The sequence below is a fragment of the Eptesicus fuscus genome, chromosome 13 (genome assembly GCF_027574615.1).
Source record: "Eptesicus fuscus isolate TK198812 chromosome 13, DD_ASM_mEF_20220401, whole genome shotgun sequence".
In the NCBI taxonomy this organism is placed as follows: domain Eukaryota; kingdom Metazoa; phylum Chordata; class Mammalia; order Chiroptera; family Vespertilionidae; genus Eptesicus; species Eptesicus fuscus.
The window spans coordinates 41939325-41965307 of record NC_072485.1 but is presented as its reverse complement, the minus strand read 5'-3'; the positions used below and the strand labels follow the sequence as shown (position 1 = coordinate 41965307).

At 47.7% G+C, this 25983-nt stretch overlaps 2 protein-coding genes across 2 annotated transcripts; one reads left to right on the top strand and one right to left on the bottom strand.

Annotated features, from left to right (window-relative positions):
* Positions 1 to 9: 9 nt before the first annotated feature.
* LOC103293564 (transmembrane O-methyltransferase homolog) lies at positions 10 to 25399 on the top strand. The gene is given in 8 exon segments (XM_054724561.1): positions 10 to 264; positions 5715 to 5797; positions 6368 to 6505; positions 11844 to 12049; positions 12912 to 13064; positions 22795 to 23068; positions 24162 to 24358; positions 25079 to 25399. Coding segments are annotated over 6 exon segments (1233 nt in total). The 5' UTR covers positions 10 to 264; positions 5715 to 5797; positions 6368 to 6423.
* Positions 14497 to 20409, bottom strand: LAMTOR1 (late endosomal/lysosomal adaptor, MAPK and MTOR activator 1). Its single transcript, XM_008149920.3, has 5 exons — positions 20227 to 20409; positions 16175 to 16320; positions 15851 to 15928; positions 15401 to 15527; positions 14497 to 15135 (listed from the first exon to the last, which is right to left on the bottom strand). Exons 1-5 carry the CDS (start codon positions 20266 to 20268, stop codon positions 15043 to 15045), a joined length of 486 nt encoding a protein of 161 aa, XP_008148142.2. The 5' UTR covers positions 20269 to 20409; the 3' UTR covers positions 14497 to 15042.
* Positions 25400 to 25983: the final 584 nt, after the last annotated feature.

The following is a 25983-nucleotide window of genomic DNA, read 5'->3' as shown; positions in this document are numbered from 1 at the left end:
CGATGGCCCGCCCCCTCGCACGGAGCTCTGATAGGCTCCCGTGGGCTGGGGTGCTCGCAAGGGCACGCTTGAGGACCCGGGAAAAGGAAGTGTGAGGGCCGCTGGGAAAAAAGAAGGGGTGTACCGGCCCCGGCCCCGACGGGAGGGCCAAGACTACAAATCCCAACACATTCGCGGCCTCGGAGCCCCGCCCCTAACAAACTACAGCTCCCGGAAGGCATTGCGGCAGTGCTCTCGGCGCCAGGCCGAGGTGTGGTGGTGAAGGTAGTTACCATGGAGTTGCGCTGGGTAACCCTGAGGTAGTGAGTGGGACGCCGAGGCTGGAGGGCAGCAGCTGCGGGTGAGTCGGGCGGGAAAATGGGAAACCCATTCTAGGGAACAAGAGCTCTGTGGAGAGGGGAGGGGCACTTCCTTTCTCCGAGACCTGAGACACACACACACCCCAAACAAAAATAAAAAATAAACAAAAAACTTTACTCGCTCTCACAGTGAACATGACACAACACCCATATCGGGTAGACGGGTTCCGGGGTGCTTAAGAACCTCCCCATCACAAACATGGGGCTCCCTGGTACCCTGGGAGATATGAAACACCTTGACATAAGGTTGGTTTTCCTGATGAACTGAGACCCAGGGTCTTCCAGACACGGGAGTAACAGAGTAAATCACAGGCGCTAATCCTGGAGATGTAAGAAACTTTATGGGGCTTGCACTGCCCCTTTCCTTCCAAGCAGGAAGACCCCAGGGTAGAGCCTCCGTCTCAGTCTGAGCAGGATCTTTCCACACACTTATGAGGGCTCCTGTCCCCACCTCCTCTATGCTCTGTTTCTCAAAGCTCCACAGTTAGAGCTTCATTCCTTTTACAGTCTTCATGACAGATCTATTGCATTTAGTAACTTACCCAGCGCTTTCATATCCAGTGTCTCTTTTGAGCTTTGTGAATCAAGGATATTTATCCCCATTTCACAGATTGGAAAACTGAAACCCAAAGAGGCGCAGTGACTTGCCCAAGGCCACACACCAAGTCAGTGACAGCTAGGACTAGAATCCAGTTCGCCTACATCCAGCCAAGTCTCTAACTTGAGCCTACAGCCTCTCTAGTTTAAGGACTTGTTCCAACAAGTAGGAACTGCCCCAGGGAAAAGAAACCTGTCTGGCCTACATTGGATTCTTCGCACTTCAGCCTGAATGAGTTTCAGATCCTTCCTTTAAAGTTTAAATGGGAAAGGGAACTAGAGAGAGTGAAGACAATGGAAATCAAACAGAAACAGGAAACAGTCTGGCTACACAGCACCCATGTCTGATGCTGCCACGATTAGCTGGTTTCTGGCTGGCTTCTAGCTGGCCCTGATTGTCCACTCGCTATCTTAAAGTACCCCCAGGTTTGGTCCTAGGTCCACTTCCTACCTCACTCTATATTCCCTTGTTGGGGATGATCATCCACAACTTCATTTACCACCTGTATGTACACAACTGTATATCTCCAGCCCAGCTCTCATCTCTAAGCTCCAGGTCTGTATAGCCACTTGCCTCTTCAACATCTCCTTCAGGATATGTCAAAGACAACCTAAACTCAACATGTCTGCAACTGAACTCATAATCTCTATGTACTCCAAGCCTCAATTCCTTCCAGTGTTCTCACCCTCTAATCACCATTACAGAAGCCAAAGAACCAAGATTTAGCCTGAATACCTCTTACATTTCCCATTCATCGTAAAGTCTTGTCAGCTTTACTTCTCATCACATCCTTCCTGCCTACCCTCTCAGATATTTTGCATACTGCAACCAGAGTAATCCTTTAAAAGTAGAAATTTGATATTGTTCACCCTCCCCCATCCCACACTCATTTAAAAAGTTATCATGTGGCTTCCTATTACTCTTAGCATCAAGCAACATTTCAGCCTGACTCCTGCCCACCTCTCTAGCCTCCAATCTAACCATACCTTTTTTTAAAACCTTCATTGTTGAGAGTATTACAAATGTCCCCTCCCCCCGCATTGACCCCCTCCAGCCTGCTTAACCATACCTTTTATCCCCTTCAGTTATATGGCCTTTTTAAAAATATTTTTTAATTGATTTCAGAGAGGAAGGGAGAGGAAGGAGAAACATCAATGATGAGAATTATTGACTGGCTGCCTCCTGCACGCTCCACACTGGGGATTGAGCCCGCAAGCCAGGCATATGCCCTGACCTGGAATCAAACCGTGACTTCCTGGTTCATAGGTGGACGCTCAACCACTGAGCCATGCCAGCTGGGTTATATGGCCTTTTTAAGGTCTTCAAAATTTCCAAGTAACCTCTCACCATAGAATGTGTTATTTCTGCCTGGAATGTTCATTCCCCCCCCCCCCCCATCTCCCTGTTAATTTGTGCTTATCCTCAATTTCTTCTCTCAATCACTTCTTTTAAAATGTCTTCCCTTAAAATAAAAAAATAATTTAAATAAAGTAATTGTTAAAGATAAAAATGTCTTCCCTGATTGCTCAGCAGGTCAGATTCCTCAGTTATAATAACCTCGTGTTCCTCTCCTTGATAGTATTGCTCTGTAGCAATTTTTAATGTATATGTTAAGCACCTACTACTTGCCACCAGGTAGGAATACAATTATGAGAAAAACATGGTTCCTGCCCTGGAGGTCACAGTGGAGTTTATGGACATACAAATAGTAAGCAGATCATCTTAGTGATATGTGTGCTACCATGGCAGTATGTAATAGGGTATTTTGGGAGCTCTGAAGAGAAGTTCCACATCCAAGATTTGGGCATAAGATTGGGCGCCTTAGAAAAGATGAAAACTGAGCTGGGTCGTGAATTAGCCAGGCAAAAGGAGGAAGAAACTGTATTCCAAACAACTAAAAGTAATAGGGCAAAAGGGATGGAGCAGGGGAGACGACACATAGGAATCATCAAAGAAATCAATCTACCACAGGACGCATTGATCAATTTTACTGGGAAAGAAAGTGTTCACCAAAGAGGATTCCCTAAAGCTGAGTATTGAAACAGAAGAATATTCACTAAGTAGGCAACTGTTTCTTAGAACTAGATGCAGGCCATTTTGCCACAATCAATAGAATCCCAGCAGGTCTTTCTGTGTTCATGACAGACAGGATTCTATTATTTGTATCTTTGCTTCATGTCTTCTGGTCAGGCACAGGGCAGCAGGCACTCAATAAATGTTTGCAGAATTGAATTGAATATCTTACTGTGAATGAGGTGTGGACTGAGACAGCTGAACCTCAAAGCTAATTGTTAGAACAAGCAGCTTAGTATCAACACTCCTAAAACAGAGATCCTGTATTTGGCAGTTTCTCATTCATTCTTCTCACAGATATTTCCTGAGTACCTGTTGTAATAAGCCAGGTTCTGTGATACTAGCTCACAGGACTACTGTTTAAATGGAGAAGGTTAATAACCCTTTCCAACCGGCAAATTTATCTGAATACTTAGGGCTCCATTTTTAATACGAACTAACCCAGAAAAATGCATCAGGAGCCAGTACTACACTAAATCAGAAGTTCTTAGGAACTGCACTGAGGTAATCGATGGTCAAGGAGACTAATGATAAAAATCTGCCCTTAAATATTTTAAGCTAAAATTCACGTTCAGTAGTGCAGAACTCTGGGGTCCCAACCCAGGTCTTACTTTGAGAAAAGTGTCCAGTCTTGCTCAAAGGCATCAAACCTGTTGTAGATTCCCAAGTGGAATGGGCTTCTGTCTAGATGAGAACACAAGGTTCCTCTATTTCTACAAAAGAAACAGTTTTTGTTGTCTCACTGTAGATTTGACATCTAAAAGATCCAGATCTCCCTAATCAACACCCACGCCCACCTGGCTAGTCCCGCATCAGACAGAGTTCAGTTGTAAGTGACTCAAGCCTGTACTTCCCAAAGCTCAGTTGAAACTGCTGCTTTTTGAGAGGAAGCCATTCACTTTTTATTTCTCTAAACCAGAGATTTTCAACCGGTGTGCTGCAAAAATTTTAAAAACATGCAATACCTGACTATTTAGTCAAGGACACTGACCTCTTTCCCCTTAGATTGTCAAGTAAAAAAATGACAATAGCCAACACAATAGCCATCTGATGTGAATGAATCAAAACTATATTTGTTTTGTTTTGTTGTTAAAAAAATATTTTTTTTTTGGTGTGCCGCAGAACTAGTAATTAGTTTGTGTGTGCCATGAGATGAAAAAGGTTGAAATCGCTGCTCTAAACTTGTTAAACTCTATCTTTGCATATGTTAATTCATACAAAAAATTTTACTTAAACTGTATGTAGCTTAAACTGAATTACAAACTACCAACTCCATAGTTTTTTTTTGTTTTTTTAAATTATAATATATATATATATATTTTTTTTATTTTTTTTCAGAGAGGAAGGAGAGAGAGAGAGACAGGAGAGACAGAGAGAGAGAGAGAGAGAGAAACGTCAATGATGAGAGAGAATCATTGATTGGTTGCCTCCCACTGGGGATTGAGTCTACAATCCAGGCATGTGTCCTGATCGGGAATTGAACCATGGCCTCTGGGTTCAGAGGTGGACACTCAACCACTGAGCCATACCAGCTGGGCTCAACTCCATAGTTTTTAAAAGAAATTCCATTTAAGAACATTTGTGAATTTAATTGTTTCTGCATACAGACTATTTGTTTCTTTGAATCAAATGGTGAGAACCACATATCCTAATGTTTCCCTTTTGGCTTTGTTTACCAGGAATTTCAGAGCTAAATATAGGCCTACTTTCCTAATTCTTTGGTACATCTCTGTCTTCCTTTAATCCGGTTTCTAATCTTCCTCTTCCGTGTTTATATTTTCTACATCCACACTGTCCAGTATGGTAGCCTTTAGTCACATGTGGCTATTGGAATACTCAATAATTTGTCCAAATTGGGATGTGCTATAAAGTGTAAAATATTTCAATTTTTAATATTAATTATATGTTGAATTATATTTTGCATATATTGGGTTAAATACAATATATGATTAAATTTAACTTTCCCAGTTTCTTTTTACTTTCTTTTTATTATGGCTATTAGAAAAATTTATATTACCTATGTGAAAAAAAATTATATATGTGGCCTGCATTTGTGAAATTCATTATATTTCTGTGGACAGTTCTTTTCTTTTTAAAAAAAATATTTTTGATTGATTTTTTTAGAGAGAGAGGAAAGGAGAGAGAGAGAGAAACATCGATGAGAGAAAAACATCAATCAGCTGCCTTGTGCACACCCGGTACTGGGGATCCAGTCCGTAACCCGGGTATGTGCCCTGATTGGGAATCAAACCGGTGACCTTTTGGTACATGGGACAATGCTCAATCCACTGAACCACCTGGACATTTCTTTGGCCAGGCTGGACATTTCTTTTCTACAAATCATCCTGTTTTGAATGTGCTATTTGTAAACTACCTAAAATCCCTTTGGAAAGCAGGTGAAAAAGTAAATGCAAAGGAGGTGATGGCATTGGATAGAGTGAGAAAGGGGAGGTTCCCTGGGAAATATACTTGTCCTTGTCAGTCCATTTGTCTTATTTGTGTCACATACAAAACCCTTCTATATTGTCAGCTGTTCTGATCAGGTGAGTAGTGTTCTTATGACTCTGCTCTGCCTGTTGAAAAGTTCTCAGCTTTACTTGAGCCAGCAAATTGGAAAGGATCTGATAAGACAATTTACACCACACTTGTAAACGACTGATAACATTGTGTTCACCCCTCTCAAGGGGTATTTCCATTTTAACAGGGAACAATCCCTGAACCCGAAGGAATGAATCCCTAATGGTGGAGTTTCAGGCATCAGTGACAGGTGAGTGAGAGTGAGATGATTCTAGTTTTATGTGTGTATTTACATACACATGACTACATTTGGAATGTGGCTGGAAGTAGGGCCTTTGGACGAAAAGGCAATGGGGCCTGACAGAGAAAGTAGCAAATTCTGAGCTGGGTCAGATTGCAAAAGGGGATCAGACACAATGCCCTAAGGGGTTTGTTAAGCAATAGAATAACCCAGTTGATGTCACTAGAGGGTAGGTATCAAGACCGTTTCCATGGTAACTACTGTGGAGTAGCAGAAAGGGCCTCAGAGTAGGATTCAGAAGACTATGATTACAGTCCACAACTGACTCACTGGCTTAATTTTGGGCAAGTTCTTTCACTCTGGGTCTCAGTTTCTTCGTCTGGAAAGTAGAAATGGGTGTTATAACTATCAATGAGCTCTAAGGGATGTGAAGGTGTTCTAAGAAGTATCTTAAAATATAAATGCAGCCAGGCAAGCCTGGAGTATAGAGGGTAGAAGGCAGGGGTGGAGGGCAATGGGGAAACCTGAGGGCCCTATGCCCCTTGTACCTAGAATACCAGCCCTTCTCTGTCCTCCCAGGCTGAACCCGGACTTCCAGGGCCCATGCTTACACCGGACAAATTATGGCCTGAGCTATGAGCAAACAGGACTTCATGAACACTTCGGTGCAAGAGCCCCCTCTTGACTACTCCTTCCGAAACATCCAGGTGATTCAAGGTCAGCCCACAGAGAACAGCACTCCACTCACCATAGCAGCGGCTGGGTGTGATCCCTAGGGAGTAATCAGTCTTCTACTTAAAAGCCTGAAGAGATTCTTCCCATATACTTGCAGATTTTGTTGTTGTTGTCTTTTCTGGGAGGAGTAGAAGAAAGGGAGGTGGGAGTGGAAGTGTTTGGCCTTTTAAAAAAATTAGCAGAAACTCTGAAAGGAACCAGGGGGCTCTCTCAGGGTAATTGATCATCTTCAGAAGACAGGCTACAACAAGAAAGTCAGGTGGAAGAAAGCTGGGAAGCCAGTCTGTCAGCCAATAGTTTTATTCTGTTTTTACCTGGAGAGGAAGGAACTAATGGAAGGAAAACACAGCCTGCAGCAGAGTCCTATCTCCTCAGTCAGGACACAAGCCTATTCTGATCACTGGTAAAACATTTTTTTTGTGGGGGGGGGGGGTCTTGTTATTAACAATCTGGCATGTTTCCAGTATAATACTTGACATTTTATATTCATTCCAGTCATATCCAAGTTTATTTCATCATCACCCACACTTATAGGTTTCAGCACTGCCCACGCTAGTTCCCATTTTATCATTCAATATCTTTGTAAATGGGCAGCTAGTACCTCTCAGAAGGGGACACAGCAGGGCTCTCAAGTAATGTATTTTCAAAGGAATATGCTTCTTCCTAGAGAAGTTCTGCTGTCACTTGCTTTTGTTATCTGGTCTCATAAATGCTCCAGTATATCTGTCTTCACAGAACAGTTTGGCATCAATATATCCTAGACCCATTATCTGGCTTTGGTACTTTTTCTTAGGCAACTGGTGGCCACATTTAAGTTCAGGAACGCAAACAGTTATCTAGGGTACTGGATACTACTTGGGTTTGGGTTTAGCATACTGCAGGAGTTGGCATCAGCCACAATAGTAACTCATATTTGTTCTTCAGTGAGCACACACCCACCTATCGTGATCTTTATTTTTTATGCATGGTATCACTTCTGCTTGATGTAGTCCATGTTTCACAAGGGTTTTAGCTACAGTGATGGCTACATGCAATATAGCCATGGTGACAGAGGAGGAAGGGAAGTGTGGCTCCCACGTACCCTGGGAATTCCCAGCTCTGAGCAGGGAGATGTAGTTTACCCTTTATGGAGTCCTCAGAATGAGGGTAGAGATAAGCTACTACAACCAAGGATAACTCCACAGCCCAAAACATAATCAGTACAGATCCCCTGTTCTTCATTCAACAGTTAAATATTTGTTAAGCACCTATTTTATTAAGCGCATATGTATGTATGTATGTATGTATGTATATATGTGTGTATACATATATGCCAGGCATAGTGCTCCTTGATGAATATTAGGAGGGGAGAGAGGCACATCTAAGCCCCAAAAGGCCAGTCCCCTCAGGTTTCCCAGAACTATGGAACACTTACTTAAAATTGGGGTTAGAGGACAGGGGGGTAGAGTTTAGTGGTAGCTGGCACACTGGTAATTAATCAATAGATGGATCATAGAATCTGAAATGGCAGTGACTTTAGTCGGCATCCAACCTGTACTACCTCCAACCCATAGTTCTCTAACTTCTGCTCACCTAGTGTTAAGGGAGTCCCTTACCACATGCACCTACCCATCCCTTCCTTATGGGATGAGAAATGACACAAGGAAGTTCATAGCAAACTAACTCCTGACTTCTGGGGACACATGGAAAAAGTTGCATGGTAACTCTTCAGAGGGGTGGAGACAGAATCACTTTCTCCCCAGATTTTCCTGTAGCTAGACAACCTCCAGTTCTCTGAGTGTTGATATTTGTGGTCCAGTTTCCAGACCTGCCTTTGCCTAATCTGATCAAGGCCGATCCGCAGTAATACAGTACCCTGATGGAGCCTGTGGGGAGCAGTAACTGTAGCAGTCTAGACACCTTGCTCTACCCTTGATAACAGCAGCCCCAGGCAGCCTCGAATTTTAGGCAATGCCATTCCACCAGTGGCTCCTGAGCTTGGGGTCAGCCCAGACTTGATGGCATTCCCTAAGCTGCTGCCTCATCACACTGGCTGCATCACATTGGATGCTAGTCCATATGTGGGCTTTTTATTTCTTTAAATGTTTTTATTGATTTCAGAGAGGAAGGGAGAGGGAGATAGAAACACCAGTGATGAGAATCATTGGTCGGCTGCCTCCTGCATTCCCCCTACTGGGGATTGAGCCCACAACCAGGCATGTGCCTTGACCAGGAATTGAACTGGCAGCCTCTTGGTTCATAGGTCAACACTCAACCCCTGAGCCACACCCTTCAGGCTATGTGGGCTTTTTTTTTTTTTTTTTTTTAATATATTTTATTGATTTTTTACAGCGGAAGGGAGAGTGATAGAGAGCTAGAAACATCGATGAGAGAGAAACATCGACCAGCTGCCTCCCGCACACCCCCACTGGGGATGTGCCCGCAACCAAGGTACATGCCCTTGACCGGAATCGAACCTGGGACCCTTCAGTCCGCAGACCAACGCTCTATCCACTGAGCCAAACCAGTTTCGGCCTATGTGGGCTTTGTAAAAATATGTTTTTATTGATTTTAGAGAGAGGGGGAGAGAGATAGAGATAGAAACATTGATCAGCTGCCTCCTGCACGCCCCCTACTGAGGATCGAACCTGCAACAGGGACATGTGCCCTGACTGGAATTGAACTAGTGACCTCTTGGTTCATGGGTCAAAGCTCTGAGCCACGCTGGTCAGGCCATATGTAGGCTTATTTTGTCATCTTTGTAACTTCATTCCAGGGCTTGCGGTCAGGAGATGTGAGGTTGGGAGGCAGGCTTAGGAGTTTCTTCACAAACTGGGGTGCTCCAGTACATTTCTGCCACCTTCCTCCAATCTCACACTCCACCTGGGAGTTCTGCTCACTCTAGGATTAAGACAGAGAGACATCTGGTGGATGCTGCCTGACATGCAGCTGAGGAGAGGAAGTGAATGTTGGCTGGGGGTGTAAGAGAGGAAGTGTACCCAAAAAGAGCTGAGGGGAGGGTGAAGACAAACTTGCCCAATTCAACAAGTACTAAATATTTCCTTCTCCAGAGGCAGTTTTATTTTATTTATTTTTAATCCTCACCCGAGGATATTTTTCCATTGACTTTTAGAGAAAGTGGAAGAGAGAGGGAAAGACAGAGAAATATTGATGTGAGAGAACCACATTGATTGGTTGCCTCCTGTAGGAGCCCTGGCCAAGGCCCAGGCTGGAGAGGAGCCTGCAACCAAGGTATGTGCCTTGATTAGAATCGAACCTGGGACCCTTCGGCCCTCATACCAACACTCTATCCACTGAGCCAAACTGGCTAGGGCCAGAGGCAGTTTTAGACAAGTAACCAAAGGTATAGGGGCCATAGGAAAACTATAGTCACCTCAGCCAGAGTTGGTGTCTGATTCTGGTGTCTGTAAGTTTGGGCAAAGCGCATCCGCTCCCTGGACCTCATTTGTCAAAAAACAAAAACAAAACAGAATGGGAGGCGGCGAACGGTTACAGGGGTGTCCATTCAGATGGGTTCTAACATCACTCTATTCTCCTCATCTAAACTTTCTGAAGTTATTGTTTACACTACCTGCTTATATTTCCTTACCTTCCATTCACTCTTGACTCACTCCAATCTAGCTTCTGTCCCCAGGCCCTTGCCATTTCATTGAAACAGCACTCATCAAAGTCACCAGGGGCTTCAAATTTTGTTACCAAAATTACTTTTCGTTTCTCATCTCCCCTAAAACTCATTCCTATAAATATGGATTATTCCCTGAGCATCTATAAAACTAAACTCTCCTGGTTTGCCCTGTCCTTTCCTGATTATTCAGTGCCTTTTTTAAAAAAAATAGTGTTTTAAAAAATGTTTTCATTGATTTTTAGAGAGGCTTAAAGGAGAGGCAGAGAGAGAAACATTGATGAAAGAGAATCATCAATCGGCTGCCTCTTACATGCCCCCCACTGGGGATTGAGCCCACAACCCAGGCATGTGCCCTGACAGCAACCTCTTGGTGCACAGGACGACACATGGGCTGGGCTCAGTAACTTCTTAAATGGACTCCCCTTCCTCCTTGTGCCTCCTCTCTACTTTTACTATCCCTGAGGACTCTCGTCCATTTCTCTAACTTGTTCACTCTATGCTAATTATTCTCAAGTCTGTGTCTCCGACCTTCATATCCAACTGCCTACATGGCTTATCCACCTTTTTATACTTAAGGAACCTCAGACACACCAAGGTCAAGTCTAAACTCATTACCAGCCCAACCATGTTTTTTCCTTTCTTAATTCCTTATCAGTTACATCAACCATCAAGTCACTCTGATTGACCTTCATCTCTTGCTTGGATGATTAAAATAGCCAAATTGGTCTACTCCCTAAAATCCAGACTCTGTACTAAAGCTTCAGAATGATCTTTCTTATATGAAAGATTTATCTCCTTTGCTCCAAAACCTCCAGTGGCTTCCTGTCACCTACAGTAAAGTCCAAGATATTCAGCCTGGCATTAGAGGTTCCTTGTCTCCTTTTTCCTCCTTGCCCCCTGTGCAGCACATACATGTGTGCCCATGCTGTTCCATACCTCTGTGCCTTTGCTCATGTTCTTCTCACCCTTTCCACCCTTCTCCTAGTCCTCTGAGATCCAGCTCAGGTTGCACCTTCCCTGAGAAACTTTCATGAGCTCCAGACTAAGTTAGGAGCCCCTCTCCTTCAACAACGTAAATAGCATTTAGCACACTACACTGCCAGTTTGTTTCCATCTTGCCCATTTGAGCTCCTCCAAGACATAAACATCTGCTTCATCCCTACCCTATTACTCACACAGAGCGTGGCACAGTCTGTCTCTCATATTGTTCACCATTGTATATCCAGTAGCTGGCACATAGTAGTTGTTCAATATTAATGGAAGAGAGCAAATCAGGGTGTGTTACACTGAAGTGAATTCTGTAGGCTCTACCAGTGGATAATTTGGGATTTTGTGCCATCATAATTTTGGCTCAAGCCCAACCCTGGTTTTTAGTTTCCTCATTATAAAATAGGAGTGGTTTTCTCTCTCTCCCCCCAACACATATACACAGGGTGTACACAGAGGACCCAATAATAAAATAGATATGAGGAGCATGTGACCCAAACCGAGTTTGGGATAAGAAGTCTTTGGCCCTTAGTTCAAGCTTTCTGACTTCTGGGGCCTGTGAGATGGGGGTCTTGAGCTGACAGTGAGCAGTTGCACTAGTCAGTCTGTGGCCCTCCAGTTAGCTCGCGCTGCTTATTCTCTCAGCTCTCATCCCCCAGAACCAGAAAGGCAAAGATGATATATGCAGACTTCACTTTGTTCCCACAGATCTGATAAGCGAGGAGCCAAGGAAAGGGCAGCGACCACTAAGGCACTCGAAGTCAGGGAAGTCACTGACCCAGTCCCTGTGGCTGAACAACAATGTCCTCAATGAGCTGAGAGACTTCAACCATGTAATTTCACAGCTGCTGCAGCATCCAGAGAACCTGGCCTGGATCGACCTGTCTTTCAACGACCTGACTTCCATTGACCCTGTGAGTTCCCAGTCCTGAGAGTCCAGTCAGGTTGGGCCGGAAGCTACCCTGTCCAGCCCCGAGCCTTTCCACCTCCCACATCTCAAGGAAGTTGTGAGGCATCATGGTACTGTCTAAAGCACACAGCTGTTGGCTCTGATGTAGGTTCAGATCCTAGATTTGCCCCTTATGATTTTGGACAACCTTCCTAACCTCTCCAAAACCTCAGCCTCCCTGTCTGAAAAATGGGGATCATCAATATTTTGTAAGAATTAAATAAGAATGTATGAAAACCAACTGGCACATAGAAAGCTGAAATAAAATGGTAGCTCTTGTTATGGGCACCCACTGTGCCTTGTGCAAAGTTCTTCTGTGGAAGAGGTAGGTAGTAAAACTACAGCACTTTATTTTCCATGCACTCAGACTCAAGTGTTAATAAATAAAACTGGTCCTGCCTTGTCCAGGATCCATTAGGGGTAAGGAGCTAGAGCACAACTTAGAAACTGTTCCCCAGGTGTAGTGATCTCAGTTTCCCTATTTTAAAAGCTTCTCTTATGTACCTAGCACAATGCTCTGTATCCCTGTCCCTTGTTTTGAGACTCTCAGATCACCAAAGGTCTTCAGTGAAAGGGCAACTAAGGCTCAGGTAGAAGCAGGCAGGTCCAGTCACCTGGCAAGTCAGTGACAGTGCTAGGACCCGGTGGGATGCCCTATACCTCCTCAGAGGTGAATGGAAGTAGGTTAGAGTCATCCAATATGGCTGGAGATGAGGGGTGGTGGAGTGGAGAGCAAGTTGTTACCCAAACTCTACTCACCCTCAAGTCAGTCCTGAGCACAGCTCTAGAGACCTGTCTAGCCTGGCTTTCGGTTTCTTCCCCAACAGGTCCTGTCCACTTTCTTCAACCTGAGTGTCCTCTACCTCCATGGCAACAGCATCCAGCGCCTCGGAGAGGTGAATAAGCTGGCCATCCTCCCTCGGCTCCGGAGCCTCACACTCCACGGGAACCCCATGGAGGAAGAGAAGGGGTATAGGTAAGTGCCCTGCCCTGGAGCTAGGCTTCCCCAAGGGAAAGGAGGGAAGATAAGGAAAAGAAGTAGAGACCTTTAGGCATTTCCTGCTGTCAGAATAAACTCAGTCTCCCCCAAACTATACTCAAGTCCCTCCCTTCCTGCAATCAGGGGAGATAGCAGCAGCTGGTGGGGGGGAATGGGGTGCTGGTGGGGGGGGCTGGCCCCCAGCCCGAGTCTTCCCCACAGGCAGTATGTGCTGTGCACCTTGCCTCGTATCACCACATTCGACTTCAGTGGGGTCACCAAAGCAGACCGCACCTCAGCTGAAGTGTGGAAACGCATGAACATCAGGCCCAAGAAAATCCGGATCAAGCAAGATGCACTCTGAGGTTCCCAGGACTGCAGCCGTCTGAAGGCCCGAGGACAGCCAGTGTTGGTTTGACAATACAATAAAGGATTTGAGCTGTTCAGCAGATTAGAAGTCACTTGTGCTGTGTAAAAATGCCCCCCAACTCGGGCAGTTGCCACTGGCTTTGGTCTTGCTTCACTGAAAGGTAGGCAGAGGAGGGAAAGGCCTGTTGGCCTGAGACACATGAGACCTGGGTTCACTGCATGGCCTTGGGGAACTTATCTCAACCCTGGGTCCTTTTTTCACTCTTCAGATCAGATATCCTGGAATTAGAGTTCCAGAGTTCTGTGGTGATGCCTCAGAGGCCTCGGTGATAAAAGGCCAAGAAGATAGGCCGTGAATGCTGAATCCCCATTTCCATCCAACCAGAGTAGTTACTCTCATGTTGTATATGTTGGGATTGTGCTTGAGACTTCATTTGATAAAAAGAACTTCTGCCCTAGCCGGTTTGCTCAGTGGTTAGAGCATTGGCCCACGAACTAAAGGGTCATGGATTTGATTCTCCGTCAAGGGCACGTACTTCAGTTGCAGGTTTCCCAGCCCTGGTAGGGGCGCATGCAGGAGGCAACCAATCGATGTGTCTCTCACCTCAATGTTTCTCATTTTCTCTCCCAACCTCCCTCCCACTCTCTGGAAATCAATGGAAAAAATATCCTTGGGTGAGGATTAAAAATAAAAAAGAAGAATCTTCTGCTTGAAAACTAGCTTGCTGACTCCAAGTCAGGTACTCCTGATCTGTCTGCACCATCACCACCAATCCCTTCCCAGGCTTTTCAGTAATTTCACTGAGTCTGCGGCAGGGTCCTCAGCAATGACAGCTGCCTGTGTTCCTATCACTGGAGAAATGACAAGCAATCTTATCCAATATGAGGTTAGCCAAGGCCGAGTCTCAGATAAGACCTGGGAACCTTGAACTCATATCTTGGACTCCTCTTAATGCCCCTAAAAGATGTCCCCCTCCCCATCATCCATTTTCACTGCTCATAGACTTAAGTAGCCAGAAGCAAGCAGTAGGGTGCTGGGCAGGACAGAGGGGCTGAAATCAGCACACAGATGAATACATTTCCTTTATCAAGGGAGATAACACCCCCTCCCCCCCCAAAAAAAACAAACACCAAAACCCCAAACATGTAAAAACCCAGGGTGCTAGAAATACAAACTCAATTCATTCAAATTCAATCTCATCCAGACACTGGTCACAAACCCTAGTGAGGTGCCTGTAAGCACCAAGTCGGAGAGGGGCAAAGAGTGAGGCCAAGAGAAAGAGTGGGAAAGGGGCCTTCATAGGCCCCCTAGTGATCACTCTCACAGTGTTACCTCCACCCCTTCCCAGTGACAGTGAAGACCTACCAGGCCCTGTCCTTTTGACCCCCACCCCACCCCTGGCCAGGGCTTCGAAGGCCAGTCCCAAATGGTTCTACCCTCTCTTGCTCCATCCTCACTTGTCCAGGCTTCTAGCCTCGCTCTTCTCCTCCTCCTCCACATTCTTCTCTGTGATTAGTAGCAGGTCAGGGTACTGTATAAGCCATAGTGAGGCTGGGGCCAGGGGAGGCGGGGTGAAGAGAGGAGAAGAGCTGTCCAAGGACCACTGTCTTCATGGGATCCCAAATTGTACAACCAATTCCTCTCTTGCGTCCACACGGATCTGAGAAAGTGCACTGTAGGCATAAGCAGCTATCCTGGAGACCTGAGATAGAGGGACCAGGGAGGAGAAGAACAGAGAGAGACAGGTGAAAAGGGAGATCCAGAAACCAGGGGAGGAGGATCAGATGGCCAGAGAGGAGGGAATGTGGGGGATAGAAAGCCAAAGAGAAAGGTGGGAGCGAGCAGGGCCCACAAGCTACCAGGTTAACTCCAGTTCCCCACCTCCTATAAGGCAGAGAGGGTGAACCCTCTGCCACAACTTGGGCAGTGTGAGTGGGTAGGCAGGGGTGGGGCAAGGGGTGGCTCACCTGCTGCAGGTCGGAGAAGGGGATGGGTTCGCTGGCCAGCACTTGGTGGGGCTGACTGGTGAGAGATGGCAGTGGCGGCAGCTTCTTCCAATGGGTCAGGCTGCTGCTCAGCACAGCCAAGCGGGTGCTGGCCGACAGGGAGGGGTGGGATGGGCAATCAGTTTACAATCTGTCCTGCCCTGCCAAGCTCAGCCCGGGGAAGCCTCCCTCAGACCAGAGAAGCAAGTGACAAGGCCTCAGCTGACCACAAATCCACTCCAGGCCCACCTCCCTTGGCCCTCTGCATCCTTGAGTGTCACAGGACAACTAGCGCTGACATGAAGGTGCCCAAGAGGTTTGTGGTCAGTTTCTTGGGCTGTACCCAAATGAAGAGGCTGGACTGGGCCCAGGCTGCAAAGCTGGATCAGGGATGGAGGGGAGGGGAGGAGTCCAAGCTGGCCAGATGCTCACCTGTACTGCCTTGCCCGGTCCATGTACTCATGCTGCTCCATGCCCTGGGAGTCTGCAGCAGACACGTCAATGATGTTGCTTTGGGGAGAAGAGAAATAGAGAGGACATGACAGGTACATCCAAGAGGGACGAAAAGGATTCACTGCCAGGTGCTAACTCCAGGACTATCTGACACCAGTGCCCCCACCTGCCTACTGGAGCAGGGCTGGGCCCAGAGGCGCCTCTCCCACTGACCGTGTTCCACCCCCCATGTCAGCTCTCTCTATTCCAGCCTTTAACTCAGAGAGAGGAGCTCTGCCCCAGGCCTGGTTCTTTGATGCTCACCTGGCTGTCTTGGCAAGAATGGAGGAGAGCAGGGCCTGCTCATCTGTGCGAGCGGAAGGCAGGCTGTGGTAATTGGGCTCGGCTCCATTGAGGGCTTTGGTGGGGGGGCTGCTAGGGTCCAGCAGCAGCTTCCGCTCCTCTCGGTCCTAGGAGAGATCATCAGGGAGAAAGCAGCCCCGGAGCCCTTAGTCCAACCTGCCTTTCCTGGGTTCTCAGCCCAATTCTGACGTTTAAGCACCAAAAATATTTTTATTAGGAATATCCCAGTGCCCCACTATATGTCAGATAAGACTCAGTTCCTGCTTGCCCTTTGAAGCTCAGCTCGGTGGTCCAGGACAAAGTAAAGTGGACCCAAATAGTCGCAGATGCCCTGAAAAGATGGACAGAGGCACAAAAGAGGTATTCAGTAACAGCCCTGGAGCTTTAGAAAATAGTCCAGCAACTTATGGAGACAGAATACTGGAGGCTGGGAGCCAGAAGAGGTAGAAAACACCAAAAACAGTGTGGTCCACAGGGGAAATTGATGCAAGCCAGGAGCCCAATGACCCTCCTGATTCCCCAAACCAGGCCCTCCCCAGCAAGGCTGTCTGTTCCCAGGATAGAGGCCCTGTGAGGCCAGACATGGCCCTAAGCTCAAAGAGAAAACACACCCAAGCTCTCAATGCCCATTCCTCATATTATTTCAGGGCAGGAGCTCCAGCCTCAACTTCTGGGTCACACAGGCTAAGTGTGCTTCCTTCTTGAGGTCAGGTCCCTTATCCTCTCAGGTGTGATGCTTTGATGCTCTCTTTATATGGGACTCCCAGAACCAAACTTGATGCACCTGGGGATCCTGACTTGAATGAAGGGAGCTGTTCCCTCCCTTGCGAAGGTGCCACACCTCTATTAGTGTGGCTTCATTAACGTTCAGCAGCCCTGTTACTACTAGCCTCACTGATGATCACAACCCCCAGAACGGACGTGGGGCAGAGTCTCCCTGGTCATGTATAATTCTGTATGTCTCTTTGTCCCAGTTTAGTTCCTTGTTCTAATATTTCTGGATACAACCCTGCCTTGAGCACATCAGCTGCAAATCCCTGCTGGCTTTGTGTCAGCTGCAAACTGGATAAGCAGACCTGCTGGGGATCTAGCCAAGCCACAGAGTGAGGGTGCTCAGGACAAAGTCAAGGACAAGGGGCCTATCCTGACTCACCAACGGGTAGTACCAGACCACCAGACCCCTCAGTGTTCCACTCCAGGCCTATCTCAGTTCCTACCACTAACTTCCCCACTGCAGGCTCCCAACTTCTCTGCACAACTCTCCTTGTAGAGGGCCACTTCCTCCTGCCCTGCCTGCCCCACCCTAAGCAGGCCCAGCCTTGTCACATGACTCTTCCTGCTCAATCCTAAATTGCCCAAGTGTTCACAGTTCCTAGCAGCATGAGACAGAAGCTGTGAGCTTCTGCCCCATTACCTCCCAACTTCTAGACACTTCCATTCCTAAAGGACAGGCTAAGTACTGAAGTGCTAGAAAGACAAAATACTTGCCAAAGATTAAACTATCTCTCAGAAAAGCTGGTTCCATCATGAAGTCTGAGTTTGTTTCCTGTGTCCATCCTTCCCCCAGCCCCACTTCAGACAGACCTTCTTGCAGGACAGGGTAGTTTCTCCCCATGGGTTCCCGAGACCTAGCCTCCCAGAAGCCATACTGCTCCCATTAGAGAGGACACATAACATTGCCTCACCCACAAAGGGCAAAGGGAGCACAGGGGAGGTTTTTCACACTGAATTTTGTTCCTGAGTCAATGTGAACCCAGGAGTCAGTTTCACGGTCTACCCTAGCATAGACACATATGTGGTCTGCCCATGACTAGTCATCTAGAAGAGACAGCTTGATCCAATGGATAGAGCACATGGCTTGGCATCAAAATACCTTGGCTATGGCACTTCTCAGCTTTGTAACCTTTGCTAAGTCACTTAGCCGCTCTGAACTTTTTCCTTATTTTTCTTTAATTTTTGTTTATTGATTTTAGAGGAGAGACTTTTATTTGTTCCACTTATTTATGCACTCATTGGTTGTTTCTTGTATGTGCCCTGACCAGGGATCGAACCCACAACCTTGGTGTATTGGGATGACCTTCTAACCAACTGAGCTACCTGCAAGGGCACCTAGGCTTTTAATAGCATAACTGGTACCTTATGACAAATGTCTGGCAAAAGTCAAGTGAGAAAACTGTAAAAGGGCTTTGAAAACTGTAATATGTTGTGCATGTCTTTGTATTATTATAATAATGGGGCAATGATGAGAGGGAAAGAGGAGCCAGCCCAAGAGCTCAAAGAGGGATTTTTTTGATAGCGAATTGATTATGGCTTATAGTCCAGGTAATTAGACTTTTGCCATCTGAGGTCTCAAATCACCTAGCACTGACCAAACACCGTCTTTGGGGGTTAGGAACAGAAGTGAGAGCCCATCAAAGGCAAGGTGGAGATTGAGGAGAGCAAAAAGTCCAGCTCTTCCAGCTAGAAGCTGGTATATCCTTTCTCATAAGGCAGGCATTAACCCTTCTTGAGTCATTGCCAGAAAGAGTCCATATTATGTTTTAAGAGACAACTACTTCCCATATGCCACAGCTTTCCTCAGTAGTAAGGGATACTGTCTCTTTAACAGGCTGGGGTGAAGTGAAAAGTATTGGCTGAGGCATGCCTAACATAAGACAGAGGAAATGTGATTATGTGTTCATTGTGTTCAGCCACCCATGCCTCTCATACAAATGACATTTTCCCAAGCCTAAATCCTTAACCCAAAAGAGGTTCATGAGTCACTGGGGAAAGACATTCTCCCAAATACCAGTGACATAATCCATTTCTGTCAGCATCTACCCATCAGACTGTGGGCTAATTGCTAAAACCTTTCTACTGTCTTTGTATCTAGTATGTGTTGAGATGTGGAACCCAGGCACAGAAGCAACCAAAAGTGAGGGGCCAACAGCTTAAGACTTCATCCTTGGAAGGGTTTACCCCCCTCAAAGGAGGTCAGGTGGGAAGGACCAGAATTAGTGTGGTGTGAGCCTAGCCAGTGGCTCAGTGGTTGAGCACAGACCCATGCACTAAGAGGTCGCTGGTCTGATTCGTGGTCAGGGCACATGTCCGGGTTGCAGGCTCCAGATCCCCAGTAGGGAGCGTGCAGGAAGCAGCCAATCAATGTTTCTCTCTCTCTCTAAAAAAAAAAGAATAAAAACATATATATTTTTTAAAGTGTGGTGTGAAAATGCACGAAGAGGGATAATTTAAAACTGTACAGGTCTCCCCAAGCTAATTCTTCTTGCAAAGGGATGTGCCCAGCCAAATTCTCAGAGCAAGAACCCCTCTAGCTAGAGGAACCGTCAGGCCCAGGTAGGGACTGCACTGGAACAGTCAAAACTGAGTTCCCCATCCCATACCACCACCCTCCCCGCGCCGGCCCAATCCAGCCAAAGGTAAACCCGATGTGTTACTTCCCAAATAATTTCCCACACATCCTGATGTCCTCGTGGTGCCTATTAAATCCTTCACTCACTCAAATGCCACCACCTTCCAGAGGCCTCCTCTGACCCCAGACATCAGTGAGCTGCCTTTTCCAACCCCAGAGACTGAGAGAATATACAGATTTCTGACTTATCTCAGGACAAACTAACTCTGAGCCTCAGCTTTCCCACCTCTACAACGGATTCACAAAGCCCGCTAATGCAAGCACAGGGAGGGGGGAAGGGAGTGCTTCCCAGGGACCTAGACGAGTGATCCTTGAAGCTGTAAAGGTCTGAAAGTAGGGGAGGTGAAACGGTGGGAGAGCAAGTGAGATAAGCGGCTGCCAGCACACCCCACTGCACGCCCCAACGCCGTGACTGGACAGAGAGAACTGGGGCTTTAACAGTAGAGGCCGGCCCGGCGTCTCCTCTGTAGTATGTCCCCTCCGGGCCTCCGTACTCTGTGAGCCTCGCCGTCCAGCTGCCCCCCTATTCTGCAGGGTTTTTTTCTGAGCCCCATGCCCCAGGGTTTCAGCCCTCATTCCCGAGCCCCGCCCGCCACGGCCGCACCTGGTCCGAGTCCTCGTTCTCGCTGCTGTAGCAGCACCCCATGGCCGGGGTCGGGCCGGGCGCTCAGGCCGAGAGGAGGGACGGCGTCCGTAAGGAGCCCTTCCGGTCACATGACCCGTAGCTGCAATGAGCAAGCAACTACCCGCCTCCACGACTCTCCCGTCCCAGAGCCACTTCGCTACCGCTGCGCCCCCGAAACCCCGGCTTCCGGACCCGCCCCCACCGCGTGACCATTTCCAACCAATGGGAAGGCGTACCCTACGTGACAAGACGCAAGGCACGTGATGGAAGGAAAGGGAGGGGCTTATCACATGACTTCAGCCTCTTCTCAATCTGAGCTCGTTCTCTCCTGCAAGCCATAGAGGGTCTCGAGTGGTCGTGTGGCCTCCAGACTACATTTGTGGGCCAGTGAGCGAACTCATACCAAGTGTCATGTTGTGGTCTCCTAAATGCCACGCGAGGGGCGAGTGGGATGCACACACGTAGGCTCCAGTTGCTCAGCGGCAAGTCGGGGGACACAGGGTGTGACGACCAACGTAGTTCTCGGCCTGCATTGAAGATCTGACACTTAATGGAAGAAGGAACCTTACATCTTCACAAGCGGAAGCGGAGTGGAGCTTAGTCCTAGTAGTGGAGATAGAGGCCACCTTACTGATCTCTTTGCCCTTAGGCACTTATCTTCAATCCTGCCATTTTATGGCAGCCCTACTATCTTAACACACAAAGCTCACCATCATTGCTTTCTTAGAACCATCCCATGTCTTCCCTAGGACCCTGAAAACAGGTCCAAGTCTGTCATTCAAAATCTTGCAGGTTCTAACACCTGCTTCCCACTCCAGGCCCAGAGGGTGGTGGTGCAGGGGTTAGGGGAATGCCTCACCAGCCATAGCAGTTTCATGATTGACCTCTTGGACTTTGCACGTGTATCCGGGCACACTGTCTCCCCACTAGGTCTGCTTGCTATGTTCAAGATTCAACAATACCCTCCTGATTCCCTTCTCTAACTTCATTCTCTGGACATCTGTGCTTACTCCCTATTCTGTGTTATTGAATCAAATTTATTGAATCAAATTTTACTGAATATCTGCAATATGTCACATACTGTTGTATCTGAATATGTAGCAGTTCACAAAACAGCCAAGAGTCCTTGTATTCATGGAGCATCCATTCTAGTGATCGCATTATATTGTATTCACTGTTCCTGCATCAGTTTCTTCTACCACACATGGAGTTCAAAAACAAAACAAAACACAACACCCACAAAAAACATAGAGTTCTTGGAGGACAGGGACAAGATCTGACTCTTTTCTGTGACCCACTCCCTAGCACTTAGAGAAAACTCAAATTTGGAATTTTTTTTTTCAAATTTGGAATTAATGAATAAATTACAACCTCCCTATCACGTTGGCTCACATCAGACCCCATGTGCTGATCCAAGGGATTGTAGGAGAGGCTACCAACACCTATAGCTCTTTTGCCCCTCAAATCAAGACCATGGAGTTCTTATAAGTTCTGAGGGCTCCTGAAGGGTAGGAGGCAGCTCCAGCTTGCTCCTGGGTTAGTAACTTTAACTGCAGGTTTCAGGTGACACCAGCAGCCTCAGCATCAATAATTGAGAGCAAGTCCAGCCTGCCTCAGGATTCTACCCCTACCCTCCAAGGACTTCCCCCTTCTGTCCTATGCTCCGATCTTCCTCAAGCAGGAGCCTCCAGCCCAGGTAAGCAGGGCCCTTGAGTGTGGGTTCCCAAGCACACCGGTTCAAATTTGCCATCACTCACCTATTCACAGCCATTCATACATTCCTACTTTCATTTTTAGTTTCCACCACTACCAGTGGCCTCAAAAGGGCATGGAAGAAGACAGGACACTTATCCCTCATAGCCGGCTGGGGGGAAGAGGGCTGAGTGAGGAGAAAGTGTGTGCTCTGTGTATGCACTTGTGAAGGGAATTCTGAGGGAGAAAAGAGGGGACTGCAGGAGAAAGGAGATAGGAATGAAAAAGAAATATAGAATCAAGGACTCTTCTCACCCCTAGGGAAGCAGAGAAGGAAAATCCTGGGGTGGGAAGGACATCTTATCCTAATACCCTGTGGAGTAAGTGTTTGGATTGCCTTTTACTGAGGCAAAGCAAGGGCAGTGAAGGGGTTTCTGATGTAAAGCTGTGCCTTTTTGCTACACAGTAATGGGTCAGAGGAGACCAAGCAGGCAGGGGTAGGGGTAGGAGAAGGATATGTCATAAGGGAGCTGGTGAAAGGGGTCCTGAAGAATGGTGACAACAGAGATGAAGGGAAATGGGTGGAGGGAGCAAGATGGAGGAAGTGGGGAGAGGTGTTTTGGGGTTGGGCTCTGAATTTAGCATGGAGTCCTTGAAAGTACATGGGCTTGGGATCAGACCAACTCAGATTCAAATGCTAGTCCTGCTGTGTGACTCTGGACAAAAGACTTAGCCTTTATGAGCCACAGTTTGTAAAAAATAGGGATAATTATTACTACTATGGATTGCACTGACAGGCAAATGTCAGGTGTGGCTTTCCCTCACTGTCTCCCTCCACCCCAGGACCCCTACCAGGACCAGGTAGGGACCATGTCTCCTGCCATCGCACTAGCCTTCCTGCCACTGGTGGTGACATTGCTGGTGCGGTACCGGCACCATTTCCGACTTCTGGTGCACACCGTCTTGCTGCGGAGCCTCCGAGACTACCTGTCAGGGCTGCGGATTGAGGAACGGGCCTTCAGCTATGTGCTCACCCACGCCCTGCCTGGAGACCCTACTCAAATCCTCACCACCCTGGACCACTGGAGCAGTCACTGCGAGTACCTGAGCCACATGGGGCCTGTCAAAGGTCAGTGTTCCCTGCATTCTGCTCCAGGAAGCAACGCCCCAAGATGGTGAAGGAAGAGCTGGGATCTGCCACTGCCTTAATGGGTGAATTAGGCAGGTTCTTGCTTTTCTATGGGTCTCTTCTTTCTCCTCTGGAAATGAGGGGGCTGGGCAAAGTTAATTCATCTAGCAAAAATTTATTGCCACCTCTTTTGTACCAGGAGTGTGCTGGGTGCTGGGGGAGAAGAAAGTAGAGGCCACATGGGTGAATCAGCCACAGATGCTGGCCTCAAGGGGGGGCTTAATACAGAGGGGAATAACCATCTCCACACATAACCCATAACTTTGTAATGTCTTTCTCTCTCACTACTGAGGCCCCAACTTCCTATTCAGGGCAGCTCCCTGCCTGGATTTGTCCGAGTCCCAGCTCCCAGCACAAGTCTTTCAGTCTTATTTAAGAAATTGGTCCAATTCCAAGGTTAGAAAGATATTCAATGAACAAATAAGGGGAAATTAAACTGGAAGTTCTAGCAAAGCTCCTTCAAGAGACTGGAAGATGGTCTCTCAGAAGCCTGGTGATTGTTTCTGCCTGGACTTTCCTGGAGGAAGCAACAGTTTAACAGCCTAGAAGGATTGCTTTCGAGTTGGCCAGGCAGGTGAGGAGAGGGTTGGGGAAGGGCAAAGTTAGCCACATAACAAATGTGACAGGAAGGAATGAGCCAGAATGGCTGACCCTGGGCACAGTTGTTTGGGATGGCTGTGGTACAGGCTACAGGTAGGCATAACTGAGAGCTGAAACTGGAAAGGTAAGATAGGATCAGTTCCAAGAAGGTCCTGAGTGTCAGGCTGAGGATCCCAAGTTCAATTCCCAAGGCCTTAGGATCGAGGAACCAGGGAGTGATAGTGTCAGATTTATTTTTTTTAGAAAGATTTCTAGTGGCTGGTGTGAAGACTGGTAAGCCTGGAGGAGAAGGGGTACCACTGGGGCAGCTGAGACTAGTCGGAGAGAGAGAAGACTCCAGCTGGTTGGGAGCTGCAGGTGGGCATTTGAGATCTCTTTCTGTGGCCTAAAATCCATCTCCCATGTCTGCTGCAATAGCTATCTCTTCCCGTAGGTCAGATCCTGATACGGCTGGTGGAAGAGAAGACCCCTGCTTGTGTGCTGGAGCTGGGTACCTACTGCGGATACTCCACACTGCTTATTGCCCGTGCCCTGCCCCCTGGGAGTCGCCTTCTCACTGTAGAGCGGGACCCACGCACAGCAGTGGTGGCTGAAAAACTCATCCGCTTGGCTGGCTTCGACGAGCGCACGGTCAGCCCCCACCTCCCCAGCTCTGGTCTCCTCCCTTGGCCTTGTCCTGGCCAGGCCTCCCCTGTGGAGGAATCCCACCTAGGAGAAAGTAGCAGCTCCACTTAGGGAACTGTGATCCTGGAGGCTGTGTGAACTCTTGTTCCAAGTCATTTGCACATATTTACTGCTGAGTGACTAAGAAGCAGTTAAGAGGAAAGTCTCTGGAGTCCAGCAAATCTGGGTCCAAATCTCAGTCCACTTATTAGGTATGAGACGTTGGGCAAAGCACTTATCCTCTGAATCTCAGCTTCTTCACTGGCTGAATAGAAATCACAATACTAGCCCTAGCCGGTATGGCTTAGTGGATAGAGCACTGGCCCGCAGACCGAAGGGTCCCAGGCTCAATTCCCAGTCCTGGTTGGGGCACATACGAGAGGCAACCAATCAATGTGTCTCTCTCACATCAATGTTCTCTCTCTGTCTCTCCCCCTCCCTTCCATTCTCTCTAAAAAATCAATGGAAAAATTACCTTGGGTGAGGATTAACAAAACAAAAACAAAGAAAAGAAAAATCACAATACTGATCCTGACTTCTTGGGTTCTGAGGCCAGAGGAAACGTAAGAACACTGGTGGGGATCTAGACTAGGACCTGACATAAAGTAAGCCAGATCCTGATGGGGTCTGGTGGGGGATAAACCTGGTGTGTCCTACCCTAACCTCCAGCTCCTCCCACCCCCACAGGTGGAGCTCATCGTGGGTAGCTCAGAGGAGGTGATCCCGCGCCTACGAACCCAGTACCAGCTGAGTCGGGCAGATTTGGTACTCCTGGCACACCGGCCCCGATGTTACCTGCGGGACCTGCAGCTTCTGGAGGCTCACGCTCTGCTGCCAGCTGGTGCCACTGTGTTGGCGGACCACGTGCTCTTCCCTGGTGCACCCCGCTTCCTGCAGTACGCCAAGAGCTGTGGCCGCTATCGCTGCCGTCTCCATCATACTGGCCTCCCAGACTTTCCTGCCATTAAGGATGGCATAGCCCAGCTCACCTACGCAGGACCTGGCTGAGGTCTAGGCCCAGGGGTACTTACTGCTGCCCACCTCACCCCCACCCAAGCAAGGACCTCAGAACATCCCTTCCCCTCCCTGCTTGTGGCCTGACACATGCTGGGCTTGGAGTTGGGGAGACTCTCCTACCTCTGCCCACTCACCTGAGGCATCAAGTTCTGTCAGATTGCTTGGTCCCACTGCTTCAAGAAAAAGCCATGAACTGACAGGCAAAGGCCTGAGCTCCCACCCCAGCTCTGTCACCGATTTGCTGGGTGGCTCCAGGGGAGTCCCTGCCCTGCTCTGAGACTTAATCTGCTCTCTTAACACCAAGGAAACTGGCTGGAAGAGTTCTAGATGCTTCCCAGCTCTGGAACTCAAAAAGCCTGCCCTCCCCAGCCCATGCCATTGTGGATAGAATTAAAAGAAACAGTAAACTCTGAGTTAGAAGCCCTGAAGGAATGGCTGGTGCAATATAAGCTAGAGTAGAAGGCAGTGAAGCCTGGGCCCTGGCCTTCCCTAGCCCTGGCCCAATGGCCAGGTAGGTTTGCCCAAAGTCCCTTGAATGCCCTCTCCCAAAAGTTCAAGAAAAGATGCTGGATTCC